Source organism: Pogoniulus pusillus, chromosome 38, assembly GCF_015220805.1.
Source record: "Pogoniulus pusillus isolate bPogPus1 chromosome 38, bPogPus1.pri, whole genome shotgun sequence".
In the NCBI taxonomy this organism is placed as follows: domain Eukaryota; kingdom Metazoa; phylum Chordata; class Aves; order Piciformes; family Lybiidae; genus Pogoniulus; species Pogoniulus pusillus.
In genome coordinates this window covers 8978189-9005847 of record NC_087301.1, presented here as the reverse complement: position 1 = coordinate 9005847, position 27659 = coordinate 8978189, and the positions used below count along the sequence as shown (strand labels likewise).

Genomic DNA, 27659 nt, shown 5'->3' with positions numbered 1-27659 from the left:
CTCCGCCCGGGGCCGCTGTGCTCCTCTATGCTCCGCTGTGCTCCTCTGTGCTCGGCTGAGCTCCGCCCGGGGCCGCTGTGCTCCTCTGTGCTCTTCTGTGCTCCGCCCGGGGCCGCTGTGCTCCTCTGTGCTCTTCTGTGCTCTTCTGTGCTCCGCCCGGGGCCGCTGTGCTCCTCTGTGCTCTTCTGTGCTCTTCTGTGCTCCGCCCGGGGCCGCTGTGCTCCTCTGTGCTCTTCTGTGCTCTTCTGTGCTCCGCCCGGGGCCGCTGTGCTCCTCTGTGCTCCGCCCGGGGCCGCTGTGCTCTATGCTCCGCCCGGGGCCGCTGTTCTCCGCTGGGCTGGGCCGGGCCGGGCGCAGGCGCAGCGCGGGGCAGGCATGGCGGAGGCGCCGCAGCTGAAGAGGAAGAGGGAGGAGGAGAGGGAGGAGGAGAGGGAAGGGGCCGCGGGCGCCGTGTCCCCGTTCCCGCTGGCGGAGCTGCGGCTGCGGAAGGTGCTGCGGGAGTCGGCGCGGGACAAGGCTGTGTTCCTGCACGGGGAGGTACCGCAGAGGGCTGCGGGACGAGGCCTGCCCTGGCCGCGCTGCCCGCTGAGGCCTTCCCGCGCCTTGCGGCAGCAAACCGCAGCCCGGTGCGGGCGGGAGAGGCCTTCTGGGCACCCCCGTCCCGCCCTGGGCACCTGCTCCTGTCTCCTCCCTAGTCCCAGCCCCTCGGTGTCCAGCAGGGCTTGGCCCCAGCCTGGCTGCTGCCGCCCCGGCGCGGCCGAGGGCAGGGGGCAGGCGCTGGCTGCTCTCGGTGCCAGGCGCTGGCTGCTCTCGGTGCCAGGCGCTGGCTGCTCTCGGTGCCAGGCGCTGGCTGCTCTCGGTGCCAGGCGCTGGCTGCTCTCGGTGCCAGGCGCTGGCTGCTCTCGGTGCCAGGCGCTGCGAACCTCCTCTGAGCCGCAGGTTGTTGGCTCCGTGAGTGCAGGCATTGCCCGCGGCCCTGAGAGCAGTTCTTTGGTGTCTGGGGGCAGGAGCAGCATTGAACTGCAAGGGCTCTGCTGCCAGGCTCCCAGCAGCACCAGGAGTGGACCCAGGCTGAAGCTGTGCCAGGGCAGGTCTAGGCTGGATGTTGTTAGGAAGTCGTTGTCAGAGAGAGTGATTGGCATTGGAATGGGCTGCCCAGGGAGGTGGTGGAGTGGCTGTGGCTGGAGGTGTTGCAGCCAAGCCTGGCTGGGCACTGAGTGCCATGGTCTGGTTGGTTGGGCAGGGCTGGGGCATGGGGAGGCTGTGAGGAGCTTGGAGCTCTCTGCCAGCCCGGGTGGGGCTGTGGTTCTCTGAGGATGCTGCCCTGGGGCTGTCAGCAGGCCAAACACATCAGCCAGGCGCTGTGAGGAGGAGATGTGTGGCAGGAGAGGCTGCCCCTGGTGCAGGAACCCCACAGCCACCTCAGCCTGGCTCTCCTAGGGAGCTGCATCCAGGCACAGGGAAGCTTGAAGCTGCTGCTCAGGGCCCTGGGTTGCTGGTCGCTGGGTTACAGACTGGGCAGAGGGCTCTGCCCTGGGGGTGAGGCTGGGCTGGGCTGGCAGCTCAGGTGGTTCCCTTTGCTCTCCACGTGCTGTGCAGTGAGGTTTGCCTGGGTCCTGGGTGCTTAGGAGTGATCTGGGGCTGTGCTCCACACCCTGCACCCCACAGGACGCACTCAGGCTGTGTCTGCAGCTGGGCTGTGGCTCCTGGGAGCAGGGCAGCAGCTCACCTGCCCCAGGGCAGCCTGAATTTGCTTCCTGGCCATGATGCAAACCTCTGGGCCTGCCTCTGCCCTCTTCCTGCCCCTCCTAAGCCCCAGTCACTGCCCCACATTGCCTCATGAGTGATGAAATCGCTGATGTGGGTCAGTGGGAACAGAGCTGTGGGCACTGGGAGCAGCTGGGGAGGAGCAGAAGGGCTAAGACACTGCCCACATCCTGTGCCACCCCCGGACCCACCTCTGCTCCTTGATGGGGAGCAGATTCCTGCAGTGCTTCAGGGAAACCCCATTTTTGGGCAGGTGCTGGACCAGGAGGTGGTTTGAGGTGCTGCAGGATGTCCTCTGTGGTCCCTGGCTGGGATCTTCCAGGTCCTGGCCTCAAAGTGTCCACCCAGCACTGGACCTGTGTTTCCTGAGAGCTTTGTCCTCTGCTCCAGGTGACCAATGCCTCTGGAGAGGGCACAGATGCTGTGATCATCCTGGAGAAGACTCCTTTCCAGGAGGAGAAGGTGCTGGAGCTGCTGAAGAAGCACACGAAGCTGGAGCTGCAGATGCACAACGACATTTACAGCACCTACCACCTCTATCCTCCCCCAGAGCTCAGTGGTCAGTGCTCCTGGCACCCCGGGGGGAAGGGGGGGCTTGGGAGGGTCTCTGTGGCTCAGCTGTGGACCAATGCTGGTGGCTGGGCTGGCTCTGGAGGGAGGGCACAGCAAGGCAGGCAGGGGCTGCTGCTGGACCTGCCTGCACCAGTGTGGCTGTGGCTTGGCTGAGGTGAGGAGCTCAGGGGATTGTTGCTGCTCTGCAGCTGACTTCTGCTGAAGGGGAGCCAGGGGGTGCCCAGGTGGGCAGGAAGGGCAGCAGCAGCCTGGCCTGACTCAGCAGTGGTGTGGGCAGCAGGAGCAGGGCAGGGATTGTGCCCCTGGGCTGGGCACTGCTGAGGCCACCCCTTGAGTGCTGGGTTCAGCTGTGGACCCTGAGTGCCAGGAGGACACTGAGGAGCTGGAGCAGGGCCAGAGAAGGGCAGCAAAGGTGGGGAAGGGTCTGGAGAAGAGGGCTGGGGAGGGGCAGCTGAGGGAGCTGGGGGTGCTGAGCGTGGAGCAGAGGAGGCTGAGAGGAGACCTCATTGCTCTCTGCAGCTCCCTGCCAGGAGCCTGCAGCCAGCTGGGGCTGGGCTCTGCTGCCAGGGACAAGAGGAAATGGCCTCAGGCTGCCCCAGGAGAGGTTCAGGTTGGCCATGAGGAACAATTTCCTCCCTTTGAGGGTTGCTCAGCCCCAGGCTGCCCAGGGCAGTGCTGCAGTCCCCACCTCTGGAGGGGTTTGGAAGCCCTGGAGGTGTGGTGCTGAGCCGTGGCTGGGTGCTGCCCTGGCACTGCTTCCACCCATTCCAGGCTCTCACCTCCTGTGCCCTGATGTCAGTGGGGCACAGGCAGCTGGCACGGTGGTGCTGGTAGCCCTGGGCTTATGGAACCTGAGTGGCTGAGTGTGAGGTGAGCAGGCTGGAGGGCTGCAGTGGGAGCTGTCCTGCTGCCAGCTGTGCTCTCCTCGCAGGGCAGAGGTGCCCTGGCCTGGCTCTGCCTGCTGGCTGTGCACTGCTTGGCTCCAGCCTGCTGCTTCCATGAGCGCAGTGAGCATCAGGTTCAACGGAACAGGTCAAAGGTCACAACTGCTCAGCCTCAGGCAGGGCTGTGTAGGCCAGAGGGAAAGTTTGGGCATGGTTGCCCCTCCCTGGCCAGGCTGGAGCTGTGTGGGGCAGGAGGCAGTGCTGCTGCTCCTCTGGCTTCGGGAGCCTGAGATGTGCACAGCTCCTCCCGTGCTGCCGAGGCCCCGGGCAGAGCTTTCAGCGTGCCAGAGCCGCAGGTTCCTGTCGGGAAGGTGCCAAGGTGCCAGGGTTGTGCTGTGGGGAGAGGCCGAGTCCTGCGCTGCGTTCGGGGCCGGCAGCTGCCCGCGGGGCGCCAGCAGGTGGCACCCCAGGACTGGCATCCCCTGGGCCCGCCGGGGCTGCCAGTTCCAGCAGCTCTCTGCTGCAGCCTCTGCCGCTCCAGCTCCACTCTGACAGCAGAACTGCTCCGGCTTGAGGTGGCAGCAGGCATGGAGCCTCCCCTGGGCTCAGAAGGCTGTGCCAGGATCTCTGAGCTGCACAGCCGTGGGGTGGGTGCAGGGTCCAGAGCGTAAGGAGTTGGGTGGAGCATCACATCCAGTGGCTCCAGATGGAGACAGGGCACAAGGGGTGACCCTCAGGGGTCTGCACTGGGGCAGTGCTGTGCAGGATCAGTGGCACAGGGACTGAGGCACCCTCAGCAGGGCTGCAGATGGCACCAAGCTGAGTGGTGCAGTTGGTAAGGCTGAAGGGTGGGACCCATCCAGAGGCACCTGGGCAGGCTGCAGAGCTGTGCTGAGGAGAATCTCAGGAGGCTCAAGAAGGCCAAGGGCAGGATCCTGCTCCTGGGTCAGGGCAACCCTGGGCACCAATCCAGGCTGGGGGGGAAGAGGCTGAGAGCAGCCCTGCAGGGAAGGGCTTGGAGGTGCTGGGGGGGAGAGGCTGGGCAGGAGCCAGCAGTGGGCAGTGGCAGCAGAGAAGGCCAAGGGCAGCCTGGGCTGCACCCACAGCAGCGTGGGCAGAGCTGCAGAGAGGAGCTCCTGCCCCTCTGCTCTGCTCTGGGCAGAGCTCAGCTGCAGGGCTGGGGCCAGCCATGGGCACCTCAGCACCAGAGGGACATGGACCTGCTGCAGAGGCTCCAGAGGAGGCCACAGAGGTGATGAGAGGCTGGAGCAGCTCTGCTGTGGGCACAGGCTGGGGGAGCTGAGGCTGTGCAGCCTGGAGAGAAGGCTGCAGGCAGAGCTCAGAGCTGCTGCCAGCCCTGCAGGGGCTCCAGGAGAGCTGGGGAGGGACTTTGGACAAGGGCTGGGAGCACCAGGGTGAGAGGCACAATGGCTTTGAGCTGCAGCAGGGCAGAGTTAGGTTGGACATCAGAAGGAAGTTCAGCAGGAGGAGGCTGCTGAGACACTGGAACAGGCTGCTCTGGGTTGTGCTCGAGGTCCCATCCCTGGAGATACTGAAGGTGAGGCTGGACAAGGCCCTGTGCAGCCTGCTCTGGTGGAGCTGTCCCTGCTGCCTGCAGAGGATTGCAGAAGACCTCTGAGGGTCCCTTCCCACTCACTGCAGCCTGTGGAGCTGTGAGGCACAGATCTGCACCGGTGCTCTGCAGGTCCTCACTTCCCTGGGGGCTGCAGCCAAATCAGCTGCATCTGCCTGGGGCTCTGCTGCCTCTGGAGCTGCTTCTGCCAGGACCTCTCTCACAGTCGTGGCTGAGCCCTTCTGCCCCAGGCAGCCACAGTGCAGGCAGGGGTGAGCAGGAGGAGGAGACTCCAGGAGCAGGCAGGGGTGAGCAGAAGGAGGAGGCTCCAGGAGCAGGCAGGGGTGAGCAGAAGGAGGCTCCAGGAGCAGGCAGGGGTGAGCAGAAGGAGGAGGCTCCAGGAGCAGGCAGGGGTGGGCAGAAGGAGGCTCCAGGAGCAGGCAGGGGTGGGCAGAAGGAGGAGGCTCCAGGAGCAGGCAGGGGTGAGCAGAAGGAGGAGGCTCCAGGAGCAGGCAGGGGTGAGCAGAAGGAGGAGGCTCCAGGCACAGGCAGGGGTGAGCAGGAGGAGGAGGCTCCAGGAGCAGGCAGGGGTGAGCAGGAGGAGGCTCCAGGAGCAGGCAGGGGTGAGCAGGAGGAGGAGGCTCCAGGCACAGGCAGGGGTGAGCAGAAGGAGGCTCCAGGAGCAGGCAGGGGTGAGCAGGAGGAGGAGGCTCCAGGAGCAGACAGGGGTGAGCAGGAGGAGGAGGCTCCAGGAGCAGACAGGGGTGAGCAGAAGGAGGAGGCTCCAGGAGCAGACAGGGGTGAGCAGAAGGAGGAGGCTCCAGGAGCAGACAGGGGTGAGCAGAAGGAGGAGGCTCCAGGAGCAGGCAGGGGTGAGCAGAAGGAGGAGGCTCCAGGAGCAGGCAGGGGTGAGCAGGAGGAGGAGGCTCCAGGAGCAGGCAGGGGTGAGCAGGAGGAGGAGGCTCCAGGAGCAGGCAGGGGTGAGCAGGAGGAGGAGGCTCCAGGCGCAAGCAGGGGTGAGCAGGAGGAGGAGGCTCCAGGAGCAGACAGGGGTGAGCAGAAGGAGGAGGCTCCAGGAGCAGACAGGGGTGAGCAGAAGGAGGAGGCTCCAGGAGCAGGCAGGGGTGAGCAGAAGGAGGAGGCTCCAGGAGCAGGCAGGGGTGAGCAGGAGGAGGAGGCTCCAGGAGCAGGCAGGGGTGAGCAGGAGGAGCAGGCTCCAGGAGCAGGCAGGGGTGAGCAGGAGGAGCAGGCTCCAGGAGCAGGCAGGGGTGAGCAGGAGGAGGAGGCTCCAGGAGCAGACAGGGGTGAGCAGGAGGAGGAGGCTCCAGGAGCAGACAGGGGTGAGCAGGAGGAGGAGGCTCCAGGAGCAGGCAGGGGTGAGCAGGAGGAGGAGGCTCCAGGAGCAGGCAGGGGTGAGCAGGAGGAGGAGGCTCCAGGAGCAGACAGGGGTGAGCAGGAGGAGGAGGCTCCAGGAGCAGGCAGGGGTGAGCAGAAGGAGGAGGCTCCAGGAGCAGGCAGGGGTGAGCACAAGTGAGTCCTGAGGCTCTCTCTCAGAGCCACCTTTGTGCTCTGGTGTCCCCTGGGGGCTGTTCGTTGCTGCCTTCCCTGCCAGCTGCCGAAGTTGTTCCTTGCCCCTGGTTGCAGCCAGCTGAGTGCTGCTGCCTCAGGGCTGCGGCTCCCAGCCCCTGCCTGATGAAAGCTGCTTTTGTCCTGCGGCTCAAAGGGCTTGGGGGACTTCGTGTGGTGAAGGCAGAGCGAAGGAGGCCAAAGGGAGCTCATTACCTGAGCAGAGCACTCCAGCCTGGCCTCGGGGGAGGAATCTCCCTCTGCTGCTGCTCCAGGAGGAGCTTCGCAGGGCCTGGGAGCTCTCTGGTGTGGAGAAGCCAGCAGGCAGGAGGCCTCATGTGGTGTTGCTCAGCTGGCATCTGGGAGAGTGTTGCTGGCCACTGGGAGAGAGAAGCTGAGGTTAAAGTGGTAAACTGCCCCTGGCAGAGCAGCTCAGTGGTCAGAGTTCACCTGGAGGGCAACCCAAAGCCACCTGAGGAGGAGGAGGGTGAGGAGGAGCAGCTGTGGCAGCCTGCCCGGGGATCGCAGCTGCTCTGCTCCAGCCTCTGCAGCTTCCTTCAGCCAGCTGCTGGGTGCTGCCTGGGCCCGAGGCAGCTTGTGGCTGGGGCAGTCCCAGCTCTGGGCTTCTCCTGCCTCTCTGGCAGCAGGAGGATTGCTTCCTGCTGCCAGAGGCTCGGGTGGCACAAGCCAGGTGGCTCCCTGCTGGGGAGGGCTGCCTGTGGCCAGCAAACAGCAGCTTCCTGCTGCGGGCTCTTGTGCTGCCCGGCGCCTGCAGGGCTCTCCTCGCCCCTCGGAGCAGAGGCTTTTTGCTCGCTGGGTGCAGCTCATCCCTCTGCTGCAGGCTGAGCACAGTGGGAGATGCTCCAGCAGGGTGGAGAAATGGAGACGTGTGGAAGGAAGGGATGCAGTCATGGAGGAGGTGATGCACATCCCTGCCCTGCCCAGCCCTAGCAGCCTCTGCCTGCAGGCAGCAGGGAGCTGGAGCTGCACTGGGAGCAGTTTGCTGTGGGGCTCACCCAGGGAGGAAACCTCTCTGTGTGCAGCCTGGAGCGAGCTGCAGTGGGGTGGGGGACCAGGGGGAGGTGTCTGCTGCTTTGCCCTGGCTTTGGGGTCGGTGACCTGCAGATATCCTCTGGGCTGGCACAGGCAGAGCCTGCTGAGCCCTCCTGGGGTGGGCAGCAGGGCCCTGGCAGCAGGCTTGGCATGTGCTGGCCTGGAGGCTGTGAGCTGCTGCAAGCTTCAGCCCTTCCTGCTGGGCTTGGCTTTGGGTCCCTGAGCAGAGCTGTGCTTGGAGCTGCTCTACAGGAGGAGTCCTTGAGTGCTGTGCTGCTGTCACCAGTGAGCCCATGAGGGCGGCAGGGGGAGGGGGGGCTGTGTCCTGGGGCTGCTGGCAGGAGGCCCCTGGGGCTGAGGAGGCAGCACAGGGCTGTGTGCAGCCCTGCACGGGGAGAGGAAACTTCCAGAGTGCAGACTGTGCCTTGCTGCCGTTTCCTGGGCTTGGCTCCTTCCTGCAGCTGGAGTGATTAAGCAGGGAGCAAGCCAAGGCTGAGCGGGGCAGGAGGAGCCTCCCCCGCCCGAGGCGCTGCAGCCTGAGCCTGCCCCGTGCCCTGCTCCGGCTCCTCGGCCTGGCTGAGCCTCTGCCAGGCAGCCCTGCAGGGCCCGCAGCTGGGCTGGGGGCAGCTCAGCACCCACCCTGGGCTCTGCTCACCCGCTGGACCTTGGTGCTGAGCTGCAGCCAGGCAGGGGCAGGGCAGCAGCAGAGCCTGCAGGGCACAAGGTCTCTGCCTGCCTCCCAGCCGGGGCAGCAGCTGTGCTGTGGGCAGGAGCTGCTCTCGTCCCCTCCTGCAGCCCCTTCCCTGCAGGCTCCCCCTGAGCTGTGGCTTTGTGTCCTGCCTGGATTCTCACTCTCATTTTCAGCAGGAGAGGACTGAAATTGGTCTGTCCTGGGCCAGTCTGAGCTTCCTTCCCTCCTGGGTGTTCTGCATCCCCTGGGGTGAGCTGCCTCAGTGCCCTCCTCCTCCTCAGCCAGGCTGCTCCAGTCAGGCCTCCTGCTCCATAGCCCCCAGCGAGCTGCTGGCCACTGCTGCCTTCCAGGGCAGGCCACAGGCCCTTGGTGGCCTCCCTGGGCTGGTGTCCAGGGGCATGCCAGCTGCTGTGCCTCAGACACCAAACCCACTGTGCCTCCAGTGGGCTCTGCAGCCTGGGGGTGGGCTCCAGCTGCCTCACAGCCCCCCCGAGGCTTTCATCCAGCTGCCAGGAGCTCTTCCAGTGGAGTCAGCCCGGGGAAGAGTCTGTGGTGAGCCACAAGCATGGCTCCAGCCTGAGCCAGGGCTTTGCATCCTGAGCTCCTAATGAGAGTCAGGCCCTGGGAGCTGCTCAAACAGCTCCTCTGGCCCTGCTGAGCTCTGCTGATGAGCCTGGCTGGGGCCCTGGGGGCCCTCGGAGACCTGGAGGAGCTCAACCTCTGTCCCCTCCAGGCAGTGCACGCAGAGGGCTCTGCTCTCAGCCTGCAGGGCACCCAAGAGTGGCTCTTGCTGCCAGCAGCAGCCACCTCCTGCACTGGGAGGCTGGGGAGGGTCCCTGCTGGGGCTCTGCAGCACAGAAGCAGGCTGTGGGGGCTGGGCCCTGAGCACTTCTGCTCTCGGGGAGGAGTGGAGGAGCTGCAGCCTGTTCTGCTTTGCCCTTGTGTCCCCCTGCCAGCAGTGCTGGTGGGGCCCTGGCCAGTGAGCCCCTTGGGCACCTGGGGGGTGGGAAGCAGCCCAGGCTGCCCCTGGGGCTGCTGCCTTTGCCTTGCCACAGTCCAGCTCGGCAGCATTTCCCTCTGCATCTCAGCTGGGCCTGGCCTGCAGTGAAGAGGCAGAGCAGGTCCTGGCTGATCAGCACCAACCTTGGCAAAAACCCAGCCCCAAAACCGAGAGGGGGAAAAGCCCAACCCAGGCTGAGTGCTGCCTTCGGGAACAGAGAGCTCTTTGTGCTGGGTGTGTGGCCAGGCTCTGGATCCTGCAGCACAGACTGGGCTGGCTCGGGAGGGGCCTTAGATCATCTGCTTCAGCCTTGCCGTGGCCAGAGGCACCTCCTGCTAGAGCAGGTTGCTCAGGGCTCCTTCCAGCCTGGCTTTGAGCACTGCCTCTTGGAGCCTCCACAGCTCCTCTGGACAGCCTGTTCCAGGGCCTCAGCACCCCCCTGGGAAGAGTCTCAGCTCCAGCTTCTTCCACCTCTCATCCTGCCACTCCCTGCCTTTGTGCAGAGTCCCTCTCCAGCTCTCCTGGGGGCTCCCTTCAAGCCCTGCAAGGCCACCAGAAGGGCTCCCTGGAGCCTTCCCTGCTGCAGGCTGCCCAAGGCCACCTCTGCCAGCCTGGGCTGCCAGCACAGCCCTGCCAGCCCTGTCAGCCCTGTTGTGGCCTCCTCTGGCCCTGCTGCAGCAGGTCCCTGCCTGTGCTGTGCTGAGGGCTCCAGAGCTGCCCCAGCACTGCAGGGGGGTCTCAGCAGGCACAGCAGAGGGGCAGAATCCCCTCCCTGCCCCTGCTGCCCACCCTGCTGGGGACCAGCCCAGGGCAGGCTGGGGCTGGGCTGGCAGCGCTCGGTGCTGGCTCCTGTCCAGCTCTGCACCCCCAGCACCCCCAAGTCCTTCTCCCCAGGGCTGCTCTTAGCCCTTCAGCCCCAGCCTGGGCTGCCACTGGAGGTTGTCCTGAGCAGCTGCAGGACCTTGGTGACTCCCATGAGGTTGACTTGGGCCCAGCTCTCCATCCTGTCCAGGTCTCTCTGCATGGATCCCTTTGCCAAGCCTGGAGCTTCTCCTCCCTGCACTCTCAGCAGGGGTCAGGCCCTGCTGCTGCCCTTGGACTTGTGTCCAGCTCCAAACCACATCTTGGCCAGAGGGATCTTGGAGTGCTTAGCAGGGTCAGGCTGCTGAGGTCTGTGGGAGCTTGTTCAGTGGCACAGGTGGCTCAGTGAGCTGCTCTGGGGGCAGACAGAAGCTGTTTGCTGAGCACCTGAGCGCTCTGAGCCCAGGAGTTGTTTGGGTTGGCAGAGACCTTTAAGGTCAGCAGGTCCAAATGCTCTTCCCTCAGCTCATCCCCTGCTCTGTGACCATCGGCCCTGGGTCGTTGTTCCACATCCACCCCTGTGCCCTTGGCCGCTGACTCCTGCCCTCAGGGCTCCAAGCCAAGCACCCTGAGGGCTGGGAGCTCTGGCAGAAGCTTCTCAGCCCCCCCAGGCCTGCATTCCTGGCTGGGGGAAGCTGCTGGGTGCTCAGAAACATGCCAGAGGCTTCAGGCTGAAGGCTCTGCCCCAGGGTTTGTCCCTTTGGTGGGTGACTCCTCCCTGCTGCTGCTGCAGTGAGTGTGGGAGCAGAGCCTCAGGCAGCAGCCCCTGTCTGTGTGCTCAGAGGAGCAGCAGTGTTTGTCTGCAGCCCCCCAGCCTGCTCCTCTCCCTGCCGTGGCATCTCCTGGCAGGCACAGTGGGGGCAGGGGGCTGCTGTGGGTTGTGCTGTGGTGGTCACCAGTGTCTGTCTGCAGAGATCAAGGCCACGGTGGTGTTCCCTGCCACCCCGAAGCACCTGCACAAGTACCTGCGGCAGGAGGCGTTCCTGGTGCGTGAGAGCTGGCAGGACTACAGCCACATCACTCTGCCCTTCGTGCAGCAGCAGGCACTCAGCCTCCAGGTATGGCCCTCCCGCAGCCAGGGGCTCCTCTGCAGGCCAGGCTGCATGGCTCTGTCCCTGCCTGCCTGCTGGCTGTGCCCTCAGCTCCACAGTCCTGCACCACATCACCTGCCTGAGGGACCAGGCCAGGCTGCAGGGGTGGGCCAAGGGCAATGGGATGAGGTTCAGCAAGGCGCAGGGCTGGGTCCTGCCCTTGGGGCACAACAGCCCCAGGAGGGCTCCAGGCTGGGGCAGAGTGGCTGGAAAGTGCCCAGCAGGAAGGGCCCTGGGGGTGCTGGGTGGCAGCAGCTGAAGGGGAGCCAGGGGGTGCCCAGGTGGGCAAGAAGGGCAGCAGCAGCCTGGCCTGGCTCAGCAGTGGTGTGGGCAGCAGGAGCAGGGCAGGGATTGTGCCCCTGGGCTGGGCACTGCTGAGGCCACCCCTTGAGTGCTGGGTTCAGCTGTGGGCCCTGAGTGCCAGGAGGACACTGAGGAGCTGGAGCAGGGCCAGAGAAGGGCAGCAAAGGTGGGGAAGGGTCTGGAGAAGAGGGCTGGGGAGGGGCAGCTGAGGGAGCTGGGGGTGCTGAGCCTGGAGCAGAGGAGGCTGAGAGGAGACCTCATTGCTCTCTGCAGCTCCCTGCCAGGAGCCTGCAGCCAGCTGGGGTTGGGCTCTGCTGCCAAGGAAGAAGGGACAGGACGAGAGGAAATGTCCCCAGGCTGCCCCAGGGCAGGTTCTGTTTGGCCATGAAGAACAATTTCTGCCCTTTGAGGGTTGCAAAGTCCTGTCCCAGGCTGCCCAGGGCAGTGCTGCAGTCCCCATCCCTGGAGGGGTTTGCAGGCCCTGAGATGTGGTGCTGAGTGCCGTGGCTGGGGGGTGCCCTGGCACTGCTGGTGGTGCCCTGGCACAGCTGGGTAAGGGTTGCACTGAAAGATCTCTTCCAAGCAAGACAGTTCCATGACTCACTCCTGCCCCGTTCCTGCTGCTGCCTGCTCTGCTGGACATGTCCCCTCCCTTGGGGCCATCCCGTTCAGTGCTGCTGCTGAAGCCCTCAGCGTGCCCTGGCTGCAGGCAGCAGCACCAAGGCACTTTTGGGTCTGTTCTCCACCATTTCTGCTCAAGGTCTCACCCAGCCTGGCCTTAAGCAGCTCCAGGGAGGCTGTGGAGCACAGAATGGGATCTTTGATCTGTGCTGTGCTCCACAACCTCCCTGGGCAACCTGTGCCAGTCACAAACCACCCTCTCAACAATTTCTCCCTCTCCCAGCCCGGAGCCACTGCCCCTCCTCCTGGCACTCCCAGCCTTTGTGCAGTCCCTCCCCAGCTCTCCTGCAGCCCCTGCAGGCTGCTCTGAGCTCCCAGCAGCCTTCCCAGGCTGAGCAGCCCCAGCTCTGCCAGCCTGCCCCCGTTCCTCACACCTTTTGCCTGCTTCCTTCGGCAGCAGCAGAGCAGTTGAGAGGCCTCCTGGTCGTGCTGTGTTCTGCTCCCTTCCAGCTGAAGGTGATTCCTGCCATCAGGAGTGGCTCCTGAGACAGCACAGTCACTGCTTCACCTCTGTGCTGTGACCAAGCCTTCATCCACCCAGCTCTGGTGAGCAGAAAGGGGAAATGTGAGGGGTGAGAAAGGTCTTGCAGGGCCACAGAGGCTCCTGTGTTTGCTGCTGGGGGCTGCAGAGCCTGGGGGCCCTCAGGAGAACAGCTCTGAGTGCTGCCAGCCCTGGGCATGTGGTGGGCTTGTGTTGGAAGCAGCAGCTGATGACCTGCCCAGCACATGAGGCTGCCAGACTCAGCTCAGCTGAGCAGGGAGCTGCTTTAGGGCACCCAGAGCTTGCTGTTTGTGAGAGGACAGCCAGAAAAGAACCCCCAAAGAGCAAATTCATTCCCTGCTCAGCTTCCTGCCCTGCTTTGTCTTCAGAGCTCTCAGCTTCACAGGTTGCACTGGGTGGGGAGGGACCCCCAGAGGTCATCTTGTGCAGCCCCCTGTGGGCAGAGGGACAGCTCCAGCTGGAGCAGGCTGCACAGGCCTGGCTGAGGCTCACTGTGAATGTCTGCAGGGATGGGACCTCAAGCACGGCCCAGGGCAGCCTGTGCCACTCTCAGCACCCTCCTGGGGCAGAACTTCCTTCTGGTGTCCAACCTAACTCTGCCCTGCTGCAGCTCGAAGTCATTGTCCCTCGTCCTGTCCCCACAGGTCATTCTGAACAGTCCCTCCCCAGCCTGCCTCTGCAGGAGGAGCTGGTGGGAGGTAACCAGAGCAGGGATCAGAGGCAGTCTGGGCTCTGGAGCTTGAGCTGTGGAGGCAGAGGAGCCAGGAGCTGCTTTCCACGCAGCCAGGGGCTGTGCACTGCCCGGGCAAGCAGACCTGGCTCTGCTGCCAGCAGCTGGGGCCACATCCAGCCTCGGGCTGGCAGGAGCTCTGCTCCTGGCTTTGGGAAGGCAGGAGCTCCCCAGCCCAGTTCCCAGCCCTGGCTGCAGAGCTCAGTGCAGCCTGGGAGGTAAGACGTTGGGGTGTGGGTGTGGGGTGGTTGGGTGCCTGTAGCAGCTCTGTCTGCAGCCCCCTGAGGCAGCCAGGGCTGGTTTAGGGCTGCTGGAATGGTCTCCAAATCCTCTTAGGGGGTGAGTGCAGCTCTGCTGGGCTGAGCCAGCTCTGCCCACTGCCCTCAGCTCTGGCTGCTTCCTCATGCCCGAGTGGGAGAGCCCTGCCTGGGGCAGGCAGTGGGCTCGGGGCCCCTGCATGCTGCTGCTGTGCTCACTGTAGCCTGGAGGCTCTTGGTGGAGCCTTCTGTGGGTGCTTGAGCAAGGACCTGCCAGGCCATGAGGAGATCTGGGCAAAAGCAAGGGCATGGGGTGGGGCTTTTTAGGTTCTGGTTGGAATCAGAGAATGGTTTTAGGTGGAGAAGGCCTTGAAGATCTCTGAGTCCAGCCCTGCCCAGGCTGGGCTCAGCCATGGCCCTCAGCACAGTTCTGCTGCTGAAACCCCTCCAGGGTGGGCATTCAGCCACCCCTGGGCAGCCTGGGCCAGGCTTTGAGAGCCTTTTCAGTAGGTTTAGGTTTGACATGAGAAGGAACTTCCTCCCCTGGGGCAATCTGAGGCCATTTCCTCTTGTCCTGCTCCTTCTTCCTTGGCAGCAGAGCCCAGCCCCAGCTGGCTGCAGGCTCCTGGCAGGGAGCTGCAGAGAGCAATGAGGTCTCCTCTCAGCCTCCTCTGCTCCAGGCTCAGCACCCCCAGCTCCCTCAGCTGCCCCTCCCCAGCCCTCTTCTCCAGACCCTTCCCCACCTTTGCTGCCCTTCTCTGGCCCTGCTCCAGCTCCTCAGTGTCCTTCTGCCCTCCTGCACCTCCAATCCTGGGGTCAGTGCTGGGCCCCTGGGTGCCAGAAGAGCCCCAGGCTGAGAGCAGTGCAGTGAGCAGGGCAGGGGCTCCCGTGCTGGGGGGCTCCCTGCTGTCCCTGAGCTGTGCTTCTCTTGCAGTGGGTGTACAACATCCTGGAGAAGAAGGCTGAGGCTGAGAGAATTGTCCACGAGAACCCAGACCCCTGCAGCGGCTTCGTGCTGCTCCCGGACTTCAAATGGGACCAGAGCCAGGTTGGTTGGTTGGTTTGCTGCTCCCTGGCCTTGAGGGAAGGCTGCTGCCTGGAGGCAGTGGCTTGGCTTGGAAGGGGCCTCACAGCTCCCCCAGCCCCCCCCTGCAGCCAGCAGGGACAGCTCCACCAGAGCAGGCTGCCCACAGCCCTGCCCAGCCTCACCTGGGACATCTCCAGGCCTGGGGCCTCAACCACCTCCCTGGGCAACCTGTTGCAGGCTTCCAGCAGCCTCCTGCTGCAGAGCTTGTTCCTCACATCCAACCTCAATCTGCTCTGCTCTGCTCCCAAACCATTGCCCCTGGTGCTGTCCCTGCAGCCCTTTGGCCACAGTCCCTCTGCAGCCTGCTTGGAGCCCCTGCAGGGCTGGCAGCAGCTCTGAGCTCTGCCTGCAGCCTTCTCCTCTCCAGGCTGCACAGCCTCAGCTCCCCCAGCCTGTGCCCACAGCAGAGCTGCTCCAGCCTCTCATCACCTCTGTGGCCTCCTCTGGAGCCTCTGCAGCAGGTCCATGTCCCTCTGGTGCTGAGGTGCCCATGGCTGGCCCCAGCCCTGCAGCTGAGCTCTGCCCAGAGCAGAGCAGAGCAGAGGGGCAGGAGCTCCTCTCTGCAGCTCTGCCCACGCTGCTGTGGGTGCAGCCCAGGCTGCCCTTGGCCTTCTCTGCTGCCACTGCCCACTGCTGGCTCCTGCCCAGCCTCTCCCCCCCAGCACCCCCAAGCCCTTCCCTGCAGGGCTGCTCTCAGCTTCTTCCCCCCCAGCCTGGATTGGTGCCCAGAGTTGCCCTGGCCCAGGAGCAGGATCCTGCCCTTGGCCTTCTTGAGCCTCCTGAGGTTCTCCTCAGCACAGCTCTGCAGCCTGCCCAGGTGCCTCTGGTTGGGTCCCACCCTTCAGCCTTACCAACTGCACCACTCAGCTTGGTGCCATCTGCAGCCCTGCTCAGGGTGCCCTGTGCCACTCAGCCCCGAGGGAACATTCCCCTCCCACTGCTGCTGCCCTCCATGGCAGTGTGGGGAGGGAGCTGTGTCCTTCCCCTGCATACCTCTAGGAGCTGATGCTCCTGGGGAGGTCTTTCTGGGGTTCAGAGCCTGGGCTGGGGGCTGGGTTCAGAGCCTCTCTTAGCTTCCTCAGCCCAGAGGCTGCTGGGAAGGGCTTGTCCCCAGATCCAGCTGCTCAGCTTGCTTGGCCTTGGGGCTTTTAGCCCCTTGCAAGGCTCAGCTTTAGGCCCAGCCCAGGCACCTGTTGCCCTTGGGTCACTGCACTCAGCTCCTGCAGCACAACCTGCAGCAGACTGTCCCCAGCTTGTGAGCAGCTGCTGGGAGCAGTGAGCACAGCTCAGGCTGTGCAACCCTGCACTGAATGGCTCAGGACTGCCTGCTCCCTGCCCAGCTTTGCTTCTGGGGCTGCTGAGCTCCACACTTGGACCCCTTCAGCTCCCAGCCTGCAGTGCTCTGTGCTGCTGCTGCTGCCCAGCCTGCAGTGCTCTGTGCTGCTGCTGCTGCCCAGCCTGCAGTGCTCTGAGCTGCTGCTGCTGCTGCTGCTGCCCAGCCTGCAGTGCTCTGAGCTGCTGCTGCTGCTGCCCAGCCTGCAGTGCTCTGAGCTGCTGCTGCTGCCCAGCCTGCAGTGCTCTGTGCTGCTGCTGCTGCTGCCCAGCCTGCAGTGCTCTGTGCTGCTGCTGCTGCCCAGCCTGCAGTGCTCTGAGCTGCTGCTGCTGCTGCCCAGCCTGCAGTGCTCTGTGCTGCTGCTGCTGCTGCCCAGCCTGCAGTGCTCTGTGCTGCTGCTGCTGCCCAGCCTGCAGTGCTCTGTGCTGCTGCTGCTGCCCAGCCTGCAGTGCTCTGTGCTGCTGCTGCTGCTGCCCAGCCTGCAGTGCTCTGTGCTGCTGCTGCCCAGCCTGCAGTGCTCTGTGCTGCTGCTGCCCAGCCTGCAGTGCTCTGTGCTGCTGCTGCTGCTGCCCAGCCTGCAGTGCTCTGTGCTGCTGCTGCTGCTGCCCAGCCTGCAGTGCTCTGAGCTGCTGCTGCTGCCCAGCCTGCAGTGCTCTGTGCTGCTGCTGCTGCTGCCCAGCCTGCAGTGCTCTGAGCTGCTGCTGCTGCTGCCCAGCCTGCAGTGCTCTGAGCTGCTGCTGCTGCTGCCCAGCCTGCAGTGCTCTGTGCTGCTGCTGCTGCCCAGCCTGCAGTGCTCTGAGCTGCTGCTGCTGCCCAGCCTGCAGTGCTCTGTGCTGCTGCTGCTGCCCAGCCTGCAGTGCTCTGAGCTGCTGCTGCTGCTGCCCAGCCTGCAGTGCTCTGAGCTGGTTTCTTGCTCTCTGCTGTGTTGTGCTGTGGTTTCTTTCCTCCCCTGCCCCCAGCCAGCTCCCAGCCCGCAGCAGCCCCGAGGCGTTGCCTGCAGCTCTGCCCAGGCTGACATCACCCAGGGCCTTCCCAGCCACAGGCTTGTTTGTCTCCAGCAGCAACTGCAGATGTTGGCCTCGGGAGCTGAGCTGCTGCCTTCTCCTCCCTGATCCCAAGGAGCAAGCTCATGCTCCAGCTTTGTCCAGACCTCTGCACCAGCTCCTATGGGAATCAGCCCAGACCCTCAGGCACCACACTGCTGCCTGCCTCCAAACTGCAGCCTCCTGGCTCCTGGTAGCCTCAAAGCACAAAGTTCTGCTTCCAAAGAGCCATTTGGGTTCCTCCCAGCCCTGACATCTGGGTCTCAGATACCCTGGATAGGAGAAGGCATTGGGTTGGAAGGGACCCTTGAAGGCCATCTTGTCCCACTCCCAAGGTGACCTCAGGAGGGTCAAATTGTCCAGCTCCCAGGTGACCCTAGGAGGTCATCTTGTGGTGTCTGTCTCAGGAAGGTCCTCCCTGAGCTGCAGGAGCTGGGACTTGGATTTCCTCTCTTGCTTTCCAAACCAACGATCCACAAGCTCAGGCCTTGGCAGACACTGGCTGGAGGAGAGCTCTGGGAGGTGCTGAGAGACCTCTGTGACTGTGCTGGGGGTGTCCAGGGACCAGTCAGCCCCTGCAAGCCATCCCTGGTGGAGCTGGTGTGACTGGGAGGTGGTTGGGTGCTTGCCCAGTGGAGCTGAGTGGGACTCAGCAGCATTGCCTCTGGGTCCTGGTCCAAGCGTGGGGATCAGCCCTTGCCTTGCTCAGCAGGAGGGGCACAGCCTGGCATGGTGTCTGCCCAGGGGGGCTGGCAGGGGCCTCAGTGTCCCCCCTGCCCAGAGCTCTTCCAGCAGCCTCAGTCTGCATGGGCTCAGGGAGCTGTGAAGGTGCCAAGGCAGCAGCTGGGCCACCTTTGTGGCACTGAAGTGCTGGTCCTTGGCCTGCCTTTCACAGGCTGCTTTGGCTTGGTAGGGACCCCCCGAGGGCATCGTGTGGGACCCCTTGCAGGCAGCAGGGACACCTCCAGATAGAGCAGGCTGCCAGGGCCACATCCACTCTGCTCTTAAACATCCCCAGGGGTGCCTCACCCACAGCCCTGGGCAGCCTTTGGAGCTGAGATCTTTGTGTTGGGCTGAAGCTGTCCTGAGCTGTCTGCTCCTGCACAAACCCAGATCTGTCCTTAAGGCACTGAGCCTGGGAGAGACCTTTATGAGCAGCACTGCCCTGGGCAGCCTGGGCCAGGCCTGGACAACCTTCAAGGGGAAGAAACTGTTCCTCATGGCCAACCTGAACCTCCCCTGGGGCAGCCTGAGGCCATTTCCCCCTGCCCTGTCCCTTCTTCCCTGGCAGCAGAGCCCAGCCCCAGCTGGCTGCAGGCTCCTGGCAGGGAGCTGCAGAGAGCAATGAGGTCTCCTCTCAGCCTCCTCTGCTCCACGCTCAGCACCCCCAGCTCCCTCAGCTGCCCCTCCCCAGCCCTCTTCTGCAGACCCTTCCCCACCTTTGCTGCCCTTCCTTGGCCCTGCTCCAGCTCCTCAGTGCCCTTCTGGCACTCAGCACTGGACACGTTCAGGTCTCTCCAGCAGTGGTGCTTTGTGCTGAGCACATCTCAGGCTGGCTTCAGCCCAGCCCAGCCTGGGTTAAGTTGCTTCTTCCAGCGCTGCCTGGGGAGCTGCAGCTGGTGTCTGCTGTCCCTCCTGCCCCTCTGCCTGCCCTCTGCTCACCTTTGCCCCTCTGCTGTCCCTGCAGCTGGATGACCTCCACCTGATCGCGCTGGTGCAGCGCAGGGACCTGCGATCGCTGCGGGACCTGAGGGCTGAGCACCTGCCCCTGCTGAGGAACATCCTGACCGAGGGCCAGGTGAGCTCCCAGCCCTGCTCTGCCACCTGCCTGGGCACCAGCAGCAGGCTGGCTCCAGCTAGGGGCAGCTGGGATGTGGAGAAGCTGTTCTGGACATCCCCTGCCAGAGCAGGACCTGCAGTGCTGCCAGCCAGGGGCAGCTCCCAGCTCTCTGGGCAGCCTGGCACAGGCTCTCCACACCCTCAGTGCCAAACACTTCTCCCTTCTCTCCACTCTCAAGCTCCCTCTTGCACTTCCAACCCCTCCCCCCTTGGCCTGGCCCAACAGCTCCTGCTCCACACTCTGTGCCCAGCTTGCTTCAAGCCCTGCAAGGCCACCAGAAGGGCTCCCTGGAGCCTTCCCTGCTGCAGGCTGCCCAAGGCCACCTCTGCCAGCCTGGGCTGCCAGCAGAGCCCTGCCAGCCCTGCTGTGGCCTCCTCTGGCCCTGCTGCAGCAGGTCCCTGTCTGTGCTGTGCTGAGGGCTCCAGAGCTGCCCCAGCACTGCAGGGGGGTCTCAGCAGGCACAGCAGAGGGGCAGAATCCCCTCCCTGCCCCTGCTGCCCACCCTGCTGGGGACCAGCCCAGGGCAGGCTGGGGCTGGGCTGGCAGCGCTCGGTGCTGGCTCCTGTCCAGCTCTGCACCCCCAGCACCCCCAAGTCCTTCTCCCCAGGGCTGCTCTCAGCCCTTCAGCCCCAGCCTGGGCTGCCACTGGAGGTTGTCCTGAGCAGCTGCAGGACCTTGGTGACTCCCATGAGGTTGACTTGGGCCCAGCTCTCCATCCTGTCCAGGTCTCTCTGCATGGATCCCTTTGCCAAGCCTGGAGCTTCTCCTCCCTGCACTCTCAGCAGGGGTCAGGCCCTGCTGCTGCCCTTGGACTTGTGTCCAGCTCCAAACCACATCTTGGCCAGAGGGATCTTGGAGTGCTTAGCAGGGTCAGGCTGCTGAGGTCTGTGGGAGCTTGGCCTTGTTGACCCTCAGCAGGTTCACTTGGACCCAGCTCTTGAGGTCCTTCTGGGTGGATCCTGTCCCTGGCAGTGTCACCTGCAGGGCTCAGCCTGGTGTCACTGCAGGCCTCCTGAGGGTCACTTGGTCCCACTCCCTCCTCCTGTTGCTGAGCTCCTTTCCAGCCCCTCCAGGCCTCTGTGCCCTGCTGGGTTTTTTCCAGCCCCGTGCTGCAGATGGATGCTGATAGCTGCTGTGCCCTGCAGTGCCCTGGAGATGTGGAAAGTTCTGTGTGCTGGGGCAGGGCAGATGCAGGAGGAGATTGGGCAGGGGCTGAGCTGGGCTGAGTGAGCTGCTGCAGCTTTAATTACAGCAGCTGGTAACAGGAGCCCAGGGGGGCAGGGGGAGGGAAACAGGATCCCAGCAGAGAGCACCTCCTGGCATGGGGGGAGATGTGGGGCACTGAGGGCATTGCTGTAGCCATGGGAAGCTGAGACCATGGAATTGTGCTTGGAAAAGACCTCAAAGGTCATTTCAGTCCAAACAAGGCTGGAGTAGGCCATGGCACCACAGCTCTGCCTCTGAAACACCTCCTGGGATGGGCATTCACCCACCTCCATGGGCAGCCTGGGCCAGGCCTGGACAACCCTTTCAGCCAAAAAGCTTCTTCTCATGTCCAACCTGAACCTGCCCTGGGGCAGCCTGGGGACATTTCCTCCTGTCCTGTCCCTTCCCTGGCAGCAGAGTCCAGCCCCAGCTGGCTGCAGGCTCCTGGCAGGGAGCTGCAGAGAGCAATGAGGTCTCCTCTCAGCCTCCTCTGCTCCAGGCTCAGCACCCCCAGCTCCCTCAGCTGCCCCTCCCCAGCCCTCTTCTCCAGACCCTTCGCCACCTTTGCTGCCCTTCTCTGGCCCTGCTCCAGCTCCTCAGTGTCCTCCTGGCACTCAGGGCCCACAGCTGAACCCAGCACTCAAGGGGTGGCCTCAGCAGTGCCCAGCCCAGGGGCACAATCCCTGCCCTGCTCCTGCTGCCCACACCACTGCTGAGCCAGGCCAGGCTGCTGCTGCCCTTCTTGCCCACCTGGGCACCCCCTGGCTCCCCTTCAGCTGCTGTCACCCAGCACCCCCAGGGCCTTTCCTGCTGGGCACTTTCCAGCCACTCTGCCCCAGCCTGGAGCCCTCCTGGGGCTGCTGTGCCCCAAGGGCTGGACCTAGCCCTGGGCCTTGCTGGACCTCATCCCATTGCCCTTGGCCCATCCCTGCAGCCTGGCCTGGTCCCTCTGCAGAGCCTCCAACCCTGCAGCAGAGCACAGCCACCCAGCTTGGTGCCATCTGCACACTGCCTGGGGGAGCCTCAGTGCCCTCACCCAGAGCATTGCTGAAGACATTAGGGAGGCCTGGCCCAGCACTGAGCCCTGGGGGCAGCAAGGCCAGGGCAGAGCTTTGTCTGTCCCTCAGTGGGAGGAAGAGGAGGCAGCAACCTCTTCTCCTGCCCTTGTGCCCAGCCCAGGCTCTCCCTGCAGTCAGGTCCTGCAATTGGTCAGGGTTGGAAGGCACCACAGGGACCCTCTAAAGGCCCCAGAGGGATAGAATCATAGAATCAGGCAGGTTGGAAGAGACCTCCAAGCTCATCCAGTCCAACCTAGCACCCAGCCCTATCCAATCAACCAGACCATGGCACTAAGTGCCTCAGCCAGGCTTTGCTTGAAGACCCCCAGAGACAGTGCCTCCACTACCTCCCTGGGCAGCCCATTCCAGTGCCAGTCACTCTCTCTGGGAAGAACTCCTTCCTAACATCCATCCTAGACTTACCCTGGCACAACTTGAGACTGTGTCCCCTTGTTCTATTGCTGGTTGCCTGGCAGAAGAGGCCACCCCCACCTGGCTACAATGCCCCTTCAGGTAGTTGTAGACAGTAATAAGGTCACCCCTGAGCCTCCTCTTCTCCAGGCTAAACAGGCCCAGCTCCCTCAGCCTCTCCTCATAGGATTTGTGCTCCAGGCCCCTCACCAGCTTTGTTGTCCTTCTCTGGACATGTTCCAGCACCTCAACATCTCTCTTGAATTGAGGGGCCCAGAACTGGACACAGTACTCAAGGGGTGGCCTGAGCAGTGCTGAGCACAGGGGCACAAGAACCTCCCTTGTCCTACTGGCCACACTGCTCCTGAGCCAGCCCAGGATGCCATTGGCTCTCTTGGCCACCTGGGCACACTGCTGGCTCATCTTCAGCTACTCTCTATCAGTACCCCCAGGTCCCTTTCCTCCTGGCTGCTTTCCAGCCACTCAGTCCCCAGCCTGTAGCTGCTTGGGGTTGTTGTGGCCAAAGAGCAGAACCTGCCCGTGGCCTTGTTCAGTCTCATCCCCTTGGCCTCTGCCCACCCATGCAGCCTGGCCAGGTCCCTCTGCAGGGCTCCACAGCTGCTCCTAGCTTGGTGGCATCTGCAAACTCACTGATGCTGGACTCAATGCCCTCGTCCAGGTCATCAATAAAGATATTGAACAGGACTGTGCCCAGCACTGATCCTTGGGGAACACCACCAGTGACAGCTGCCAACTGCATGTGGCACCATTCAGCACCACTCTCTGAGCTCTGCCATCCAGCCAGCTCTTGGCTCACCCTGTTGCCCTGAGCAGGCACTCCTGTCCCTGCCCTGCCTCCCCACGGCTCCCCTCTGCCCTCTCTGTGCTCTGCCAGCCCTGACCTGTGCCTCTGTGCCCTCAGGAGGCCATCTGCAGGCGGTTCGGGGTCCCTGCCTGCCAGCTGCGAGTCTTCCTGCACTACCAACCCTCCTACTACCACCTGCACGTCCACTTCACGGCGCTGGGCTGCGAGGCCGCGGGCAGCGCGGTGGAGAGAGCTCATCTGCTGCCCGATGTCATCGACAACCTCCTGATGGAGCCCTGCTACTACCAGCGCCGAGCCCTGACCTGCCCCCTGCGGGCCGATGAGCCTCTCCTCAAGAAGTTCCAGGAGGCTGGAAGGCTCTGAGCTGGGGGGGGAGGTTCCTGTGGCTGTTTTAGTGGGGGTTGGGGGTGGGTTTTTTACCTCGGTTTTGTACGGCCTGTTGCCATGGCAACCACTTAACTTGAGTCCAAGCCTCCCCTGGCTTGCTGGCTCGTGGCACCCCCACGCCGAGGGGGGAGAGAGGCTGGCACAGGTTTGGCCAGCCTCAAGCATCCCATTCTGTGCTCCACAGCCTCCCTGCAGAGGTGTTCAAGGCCAGGCTGGGTGAGGCCCTGAGCAGCTCGGGCTGGGGGAGTTGGCACTGCCTGATCTCTGAGCTCCCTTCCCCCCAAGCCCTGCTCTGGTTCTGTCCTCTTCAAGGCCCCTTCCAGCCTGGCCCCTCCCGTGCCCCCCAGAGCTCCTTCCCAGCCATGCTGGTGCCAGGAGACTCTCTGCATGCCCATCTCCAGCAGCCACCACCACAGGCTGGAGGAGACCTCTTGGCCTCAAAAGCTTCACTGCTTTGCCCTGGGCTTACCCCTGCAGCTTTCCCGGGGTAGGGGAAGGTTCTCTGAGGGTTTTCTATCCCAAATAAATGACTTCAGGAGGTTTTTTCCCTCCCTCCTGACCACTCAGCCCTGCTGCCTCGGCTCCCAGCCCAGAGCCATCACCTCTGCCCTGCTCATTAGCCACGCATCCGGCTTCACTGAGCCCTCCCTGCTGCAGGCACTGCCAACCCCCCCTGCAGTCCTCGGAGCTGCTGCTGCTGCCAAGTGGTGGCAGGGGAGGGCTGTGGATGCCTTCCTGGGTGCTGGCTGAGAGCCTCCTTGACTCTCCAGCTCCCTGGAGCCTTCCTCTCGGCGAGGCACCGACTTCTTCCTCCCAGCAGGGCCTGCGCAGAGCTGCCTGCGGCTGGGGCAGCCTGGAGCCACCTCTGGACCTCTGAAAACTTGATGAGGCCTCGGTGCCAGGAAGGGTTTCTGGTTTCTGCCCAGCCCGGGCTGGCACTGCAGCCTTGCTGCTCCCCCAGGGCTGCCAGCTGCGGGCTCGGAGGGGGAGTCTGGGGCTGGGGGGGGCTGAAGGCAGCTGTGCTCTGGTGTCTGCTGGGGTGGGCAGGAGCCAGCTGGGGCCCCAGCACCTGCAGAGGTGTTCAGCTGCTCCCTGCAGCAGCCTTCCCTTAGCCCTGCCCAAGCCTGGGGAGGAGGTTGGTGGCAGCAGCCTGGGGGCTCTGCCCTGGCGCCACACCTCCAGGAGCTGTAGGATGTGCCCGCAGTGGTTGGCTGTGCCCTGGCTCTCTGCCTCCCTAGAGGTGAAGCTGCTGAGGGGCAAGGGTTGGATTTAGAGCTCAGAGGGTTGTGATCAGTGGGGCAGGGTCGAGGTGGAGGCTTGGAGCTTGTAGCGTTGCCCAGGAGTCAGGGCTGGATCCCGTCTGGCTCAGCATCTTCATCCCTGGCCTGGATGAAGGCACAGAGAGGAGCCTCAGGCACTTTGCTGCTGGCACAGAAGTGGCAGCAGTGGCTGAGAGCCCTCAGGCTGTGCTGGCACCCAGGGAGCCCTGGGCAGGCTGCAGAGCTGGGGCAGAGCAACCTGATGGTTGGACTGGGTGAGCTCCAGAGGTCCCTTCCCGGCGCCCACCCTGCTGGGCCCTGGATCCAGGCTCTGCTCTCTGCCTCTGCAGACTCAGCCCCACGACCTCCACAGGCGCTCGGAGGGCTGCAGCCTTCGTCCCTGTGTCCTCGGGGCAGGCAGGGACAGCTCCCTCCTGGGCTCCATGTGTCCTCCCTGCTCCCAGAGGAGCTGGGTGCTGGCAGGCAGCAGCTTTGCCAGTCTGAGGAGAAAGGAGTCCTCCAGACAGATGGTTTGTGGCAGAGGCTCTGCTTGGTCGTCTGGCACAGCCTCCAGGTTCTATTTTCAAGACGGTTTGGGTTTTTTTTTTAAAGCCTGGGGAAGAGGGAAGCTGCCTGCAGCCAGGAGGGGCCTGGCTCTTAACCAGCTGCAGCCCTGGGCCAGAAACCCAAACCTGGGGAGAACAAAATCCTCTGGAGTCATCAAATCCACAGGACGCAGCAGAGTGGAGTGGGAAGGGAGCTCTGGGGATGCCCCAGCCCAAGCCCTGCTCCAGCAGGGCACCCCCAGCAGCTTGCCCAGCAGCACAGTGCCAGGGGGGTTGGAAGCTCTCCACACAAGGACACTCCACAGCCTCTCTGGGCAGCCTGCTCCAGGCTCCAGCACCCTCACAACAAACAACTTTCTCCTCCTCTCCACAGGCAGCCTCCTGCCTGCCACTCTCTGCCCCTTGCCCCTTGGCCTGCCCCTGTCCACCACTGCCAAGAGCCTGGCCCCAGGCTCCTGCCCCCCACAGCTCCTTCAGCTCTTGCTGCTGAGCACTCAGCAGATGCCCTCTGGGGCTGCTCTCCTGCAGCCTCTCAGCCCCAGGGCTCTCAGCCTTTGCTCCTCACACAGCTGCTCCAGGCCCCTCAGCAGCTTCCCAGCCCCCACTGCCCTCTCTGCACCACTGCCCTGCCTCTGCCCCTGGGCACCACACAGCTGGGCCCAGCACTGCACACGTGGCCTCAGCAGGGCACAGCACAGGGCAGCACAACCTCCCTTGCCCTGCTGCCCACACTCTGCTCCATGCCCCCCACCACACCTTTGGCCTCCTTGGCCCCCAGCCCACACTGCTGCCTCCTGGCACCTTGGTGTGCCCCCCAGCACTGCCAGCTCCTGCTCCTTGCAGCTGCTTCCCAGCAGCTCCCCCTCAGCTGTGCTGCTGCAGGAGGTTGTTCCTGCCCAGGGCCAGGACCTGCCCTTGCCCTGCTTGGCCTCCCTCAGGCTCCTGTCCCCAGCTCTCAGGGCACTGTGGTCACCAGGACAACGCAGCCTCTTGTGGCTCTCCATCCCTCACTCCTGTCCCCGTGGAGCAGATGCTGCTGCCTGGCCCGGGACAGGTCCTGCTCTGCTAACTGCTGCTGGCTCTGCTGTCTGCTCCTCACCCTTCTGAGCAGCGTTTCGGCCGCGGGGGCACTCCGGGCTGGTGCCAGCTGTGCCCGGAACCCCCTGGGGCATGACCCCAAGCTCCCTGCCCAGCGCTGCAGCTGCGCGATCCTGACCGCATCGTCGCTGTCCGCTCCCAGGAGCTGCGGCCCCGAGCTGGGTCCGAACTCGCTGCTCACAGCCGGGAGAGGCTCCTGTGCCCCTCTGCTCCGCCTGCCCACGCTGCTGGTGCCCACCAGGCGCAATGAATCCAATCAGCTCTTGGCTAATTAAACCCCAGGCAGGCGTCGTCCCTCCCGACCCGCCCAGAGGTGCCAGGCTCCGCGCAGGCAGCAGGCAGCAGGCAGCAGACTGCGGTGGGCGTTCGGAACACCTCTGCTGGAGCTGCGGTGGGCACTGGGAACCCCCTGCGGGTCCCTGGGCGGTATCTCACCCTGGGTGGGAGCAGGGAATGCCTTCTGCATGCCCCACGGCTGCTCAGCCGGCTGGAGGTTCCGACGGGGTGGGCACAGCTGAGGTGCGGGGTGATGCCCTCCAGAGCACAGCACAGAGACCCCTTGGAGTGCAGCTGCAGGCAGGGCAGCTGGCATGGGGCACAGGGCGCTGCAGCAGCTCCCTGCTGGGTTGGCACCTCCACAAGGGCTTCGCTCTGCTCCCCTGCTGAGGCTGCCCCAGGCCGTGAGCAGCTGATGGGGGATGGAGTCCATCTCCCCAGCAGGAGCAGCCTGGCAGCTCAGAAGCTCTTGGGCAGTTGTGCAGCTTGTGGATGTTCTGTCCTAGGACATGACAGAAAGAGACCTTTGGGGTGCCCTGCGGTGCCAGGGGCCCACCAGAGCTGCTCATTGTTCCCAGATGCAAGAACCCCAAAGACCCCAGGCCCTGAGCAGCCATGGGCCAGACCCCAGCTGGCTCCAGCTCACTGCCCCGGGAGTGTCTGCAGGCTGCTGGTGATGAAAGGCTCCCCGGGGAGCAGGCAGCCTGGCACTGTGCCCTCCCCTGCACCCTGGGGGTGAGCAGCGTGTGGGCAGCAGGGCAAGGGAGGTTGTGCTGCCCTGTGCTGTGCCCTGCTGAGGCCACGTGTGCAGTGCTGGGCCCAGCTGTGTGGTGCCCAGGGGCAGAGGCAGGGCAGTGGTGCAGAGAGTGCAGTGGGGGCTGGAAGCTGCTGAGGGGCCTGGAGCAGCTGTGTGAGGAGCAAAGGCTGAGAGCCCTGGGGCTGAGAGGCTGCAGGAGAGCAGCCCCAGAGGGCATCTGCTGAGTGCTCAGCAGCAAGAGCTGAAGGAGCTGTGGGGGGCAGGAGCCTGGGGCCAGGCTCTTGGCAGTGGTGGGCAGTGGCAGGGCAAGGGCAAGGGGCAGAGAGTGGCAGGCAGGAGGCTGCCTGTGGAGAGGAGGAGAAAGTTGTTTGTTGTGAGGTGCTGGAGCCTGGAGCAGGCTGCCCAGAGAGGCTGTGGAGTGTCCTTGTGTGGAGAGCTTCCAACCCCCCTGGCACTGTGCTGCTGGGCAAGCTGCTGGGGGTGCCCTGCTGGAGGGGCTTGGGCTGGGGCATCACCAGAGCTCCCTTCCCACCCCCCCACTGGGGTCTGGAGTTTCTGCGACCTCACCATGGAGGAATCCTCACCCCCTGGGCTCAAGCTGACCTCCGGGGGGTCCCCTCCCGGCCGCGGCAGGCTCCGGCAGCTGCTCCGCAGCGCTCTCGGCGGTGCCTCGCGGCTGGGGACCCCCAGGCCCTCCGCGGCCGCACGGACAGGACCCAGCTCGGCTGCAGCCCCCCGGCATGGCCTGAGGCGGACCGCGGGGGGGACTTGCGCCGGGCCGGGGGGGCTGGTCCCACCCTGGCTCCGCTCGGGGGGGTGGGGGCTGTGATTTTGGGCTGCTGCTGGCTATGGGCTCAGCCCAGCCCGGGTGTGGGGGGGTCTGGGGATGCTTTTCCCCTCCTCCTTCGCCCGCCCCTCCCGCGCTGTGCGCACGCGTGGCCGCCCCCCCCCCCCCCCCCGCCCCGTTCCCCCTCCCGTTT

The 27659-nt window shown here is 64.6% G+C and overlaps 1 protein-coding gene across 1 annotated transcript; it reads left to right on the top strand.

The window, feature by feature from the left end:
- The first annotated feature begins 360 nt into the window (after positions 1-360).
- On the top strand, positions 361-23289 carry DCPS (decapping enzyme, scavenger). The gene is made up of 6 exons (XM_064173174.1): positions 361-537; positions 2158-2326; positions 10881-11026; positions 14467-14580; positions 18683-18793; positions 22433-23289. The coding sequence occupies exons 1-6, from the start codon at positions 376-378 to the stop codon at positions 22697-22699; spliced, it is 969 nt and encodes a 322-aa protein (XP_064029244.1). The 5' UTR covers positions 361-375; the 3' UTR covers positions 22700-23289.
- The last annotated feature ends 4370 nt before the right edge of the window (positions 23290-27659 follow it).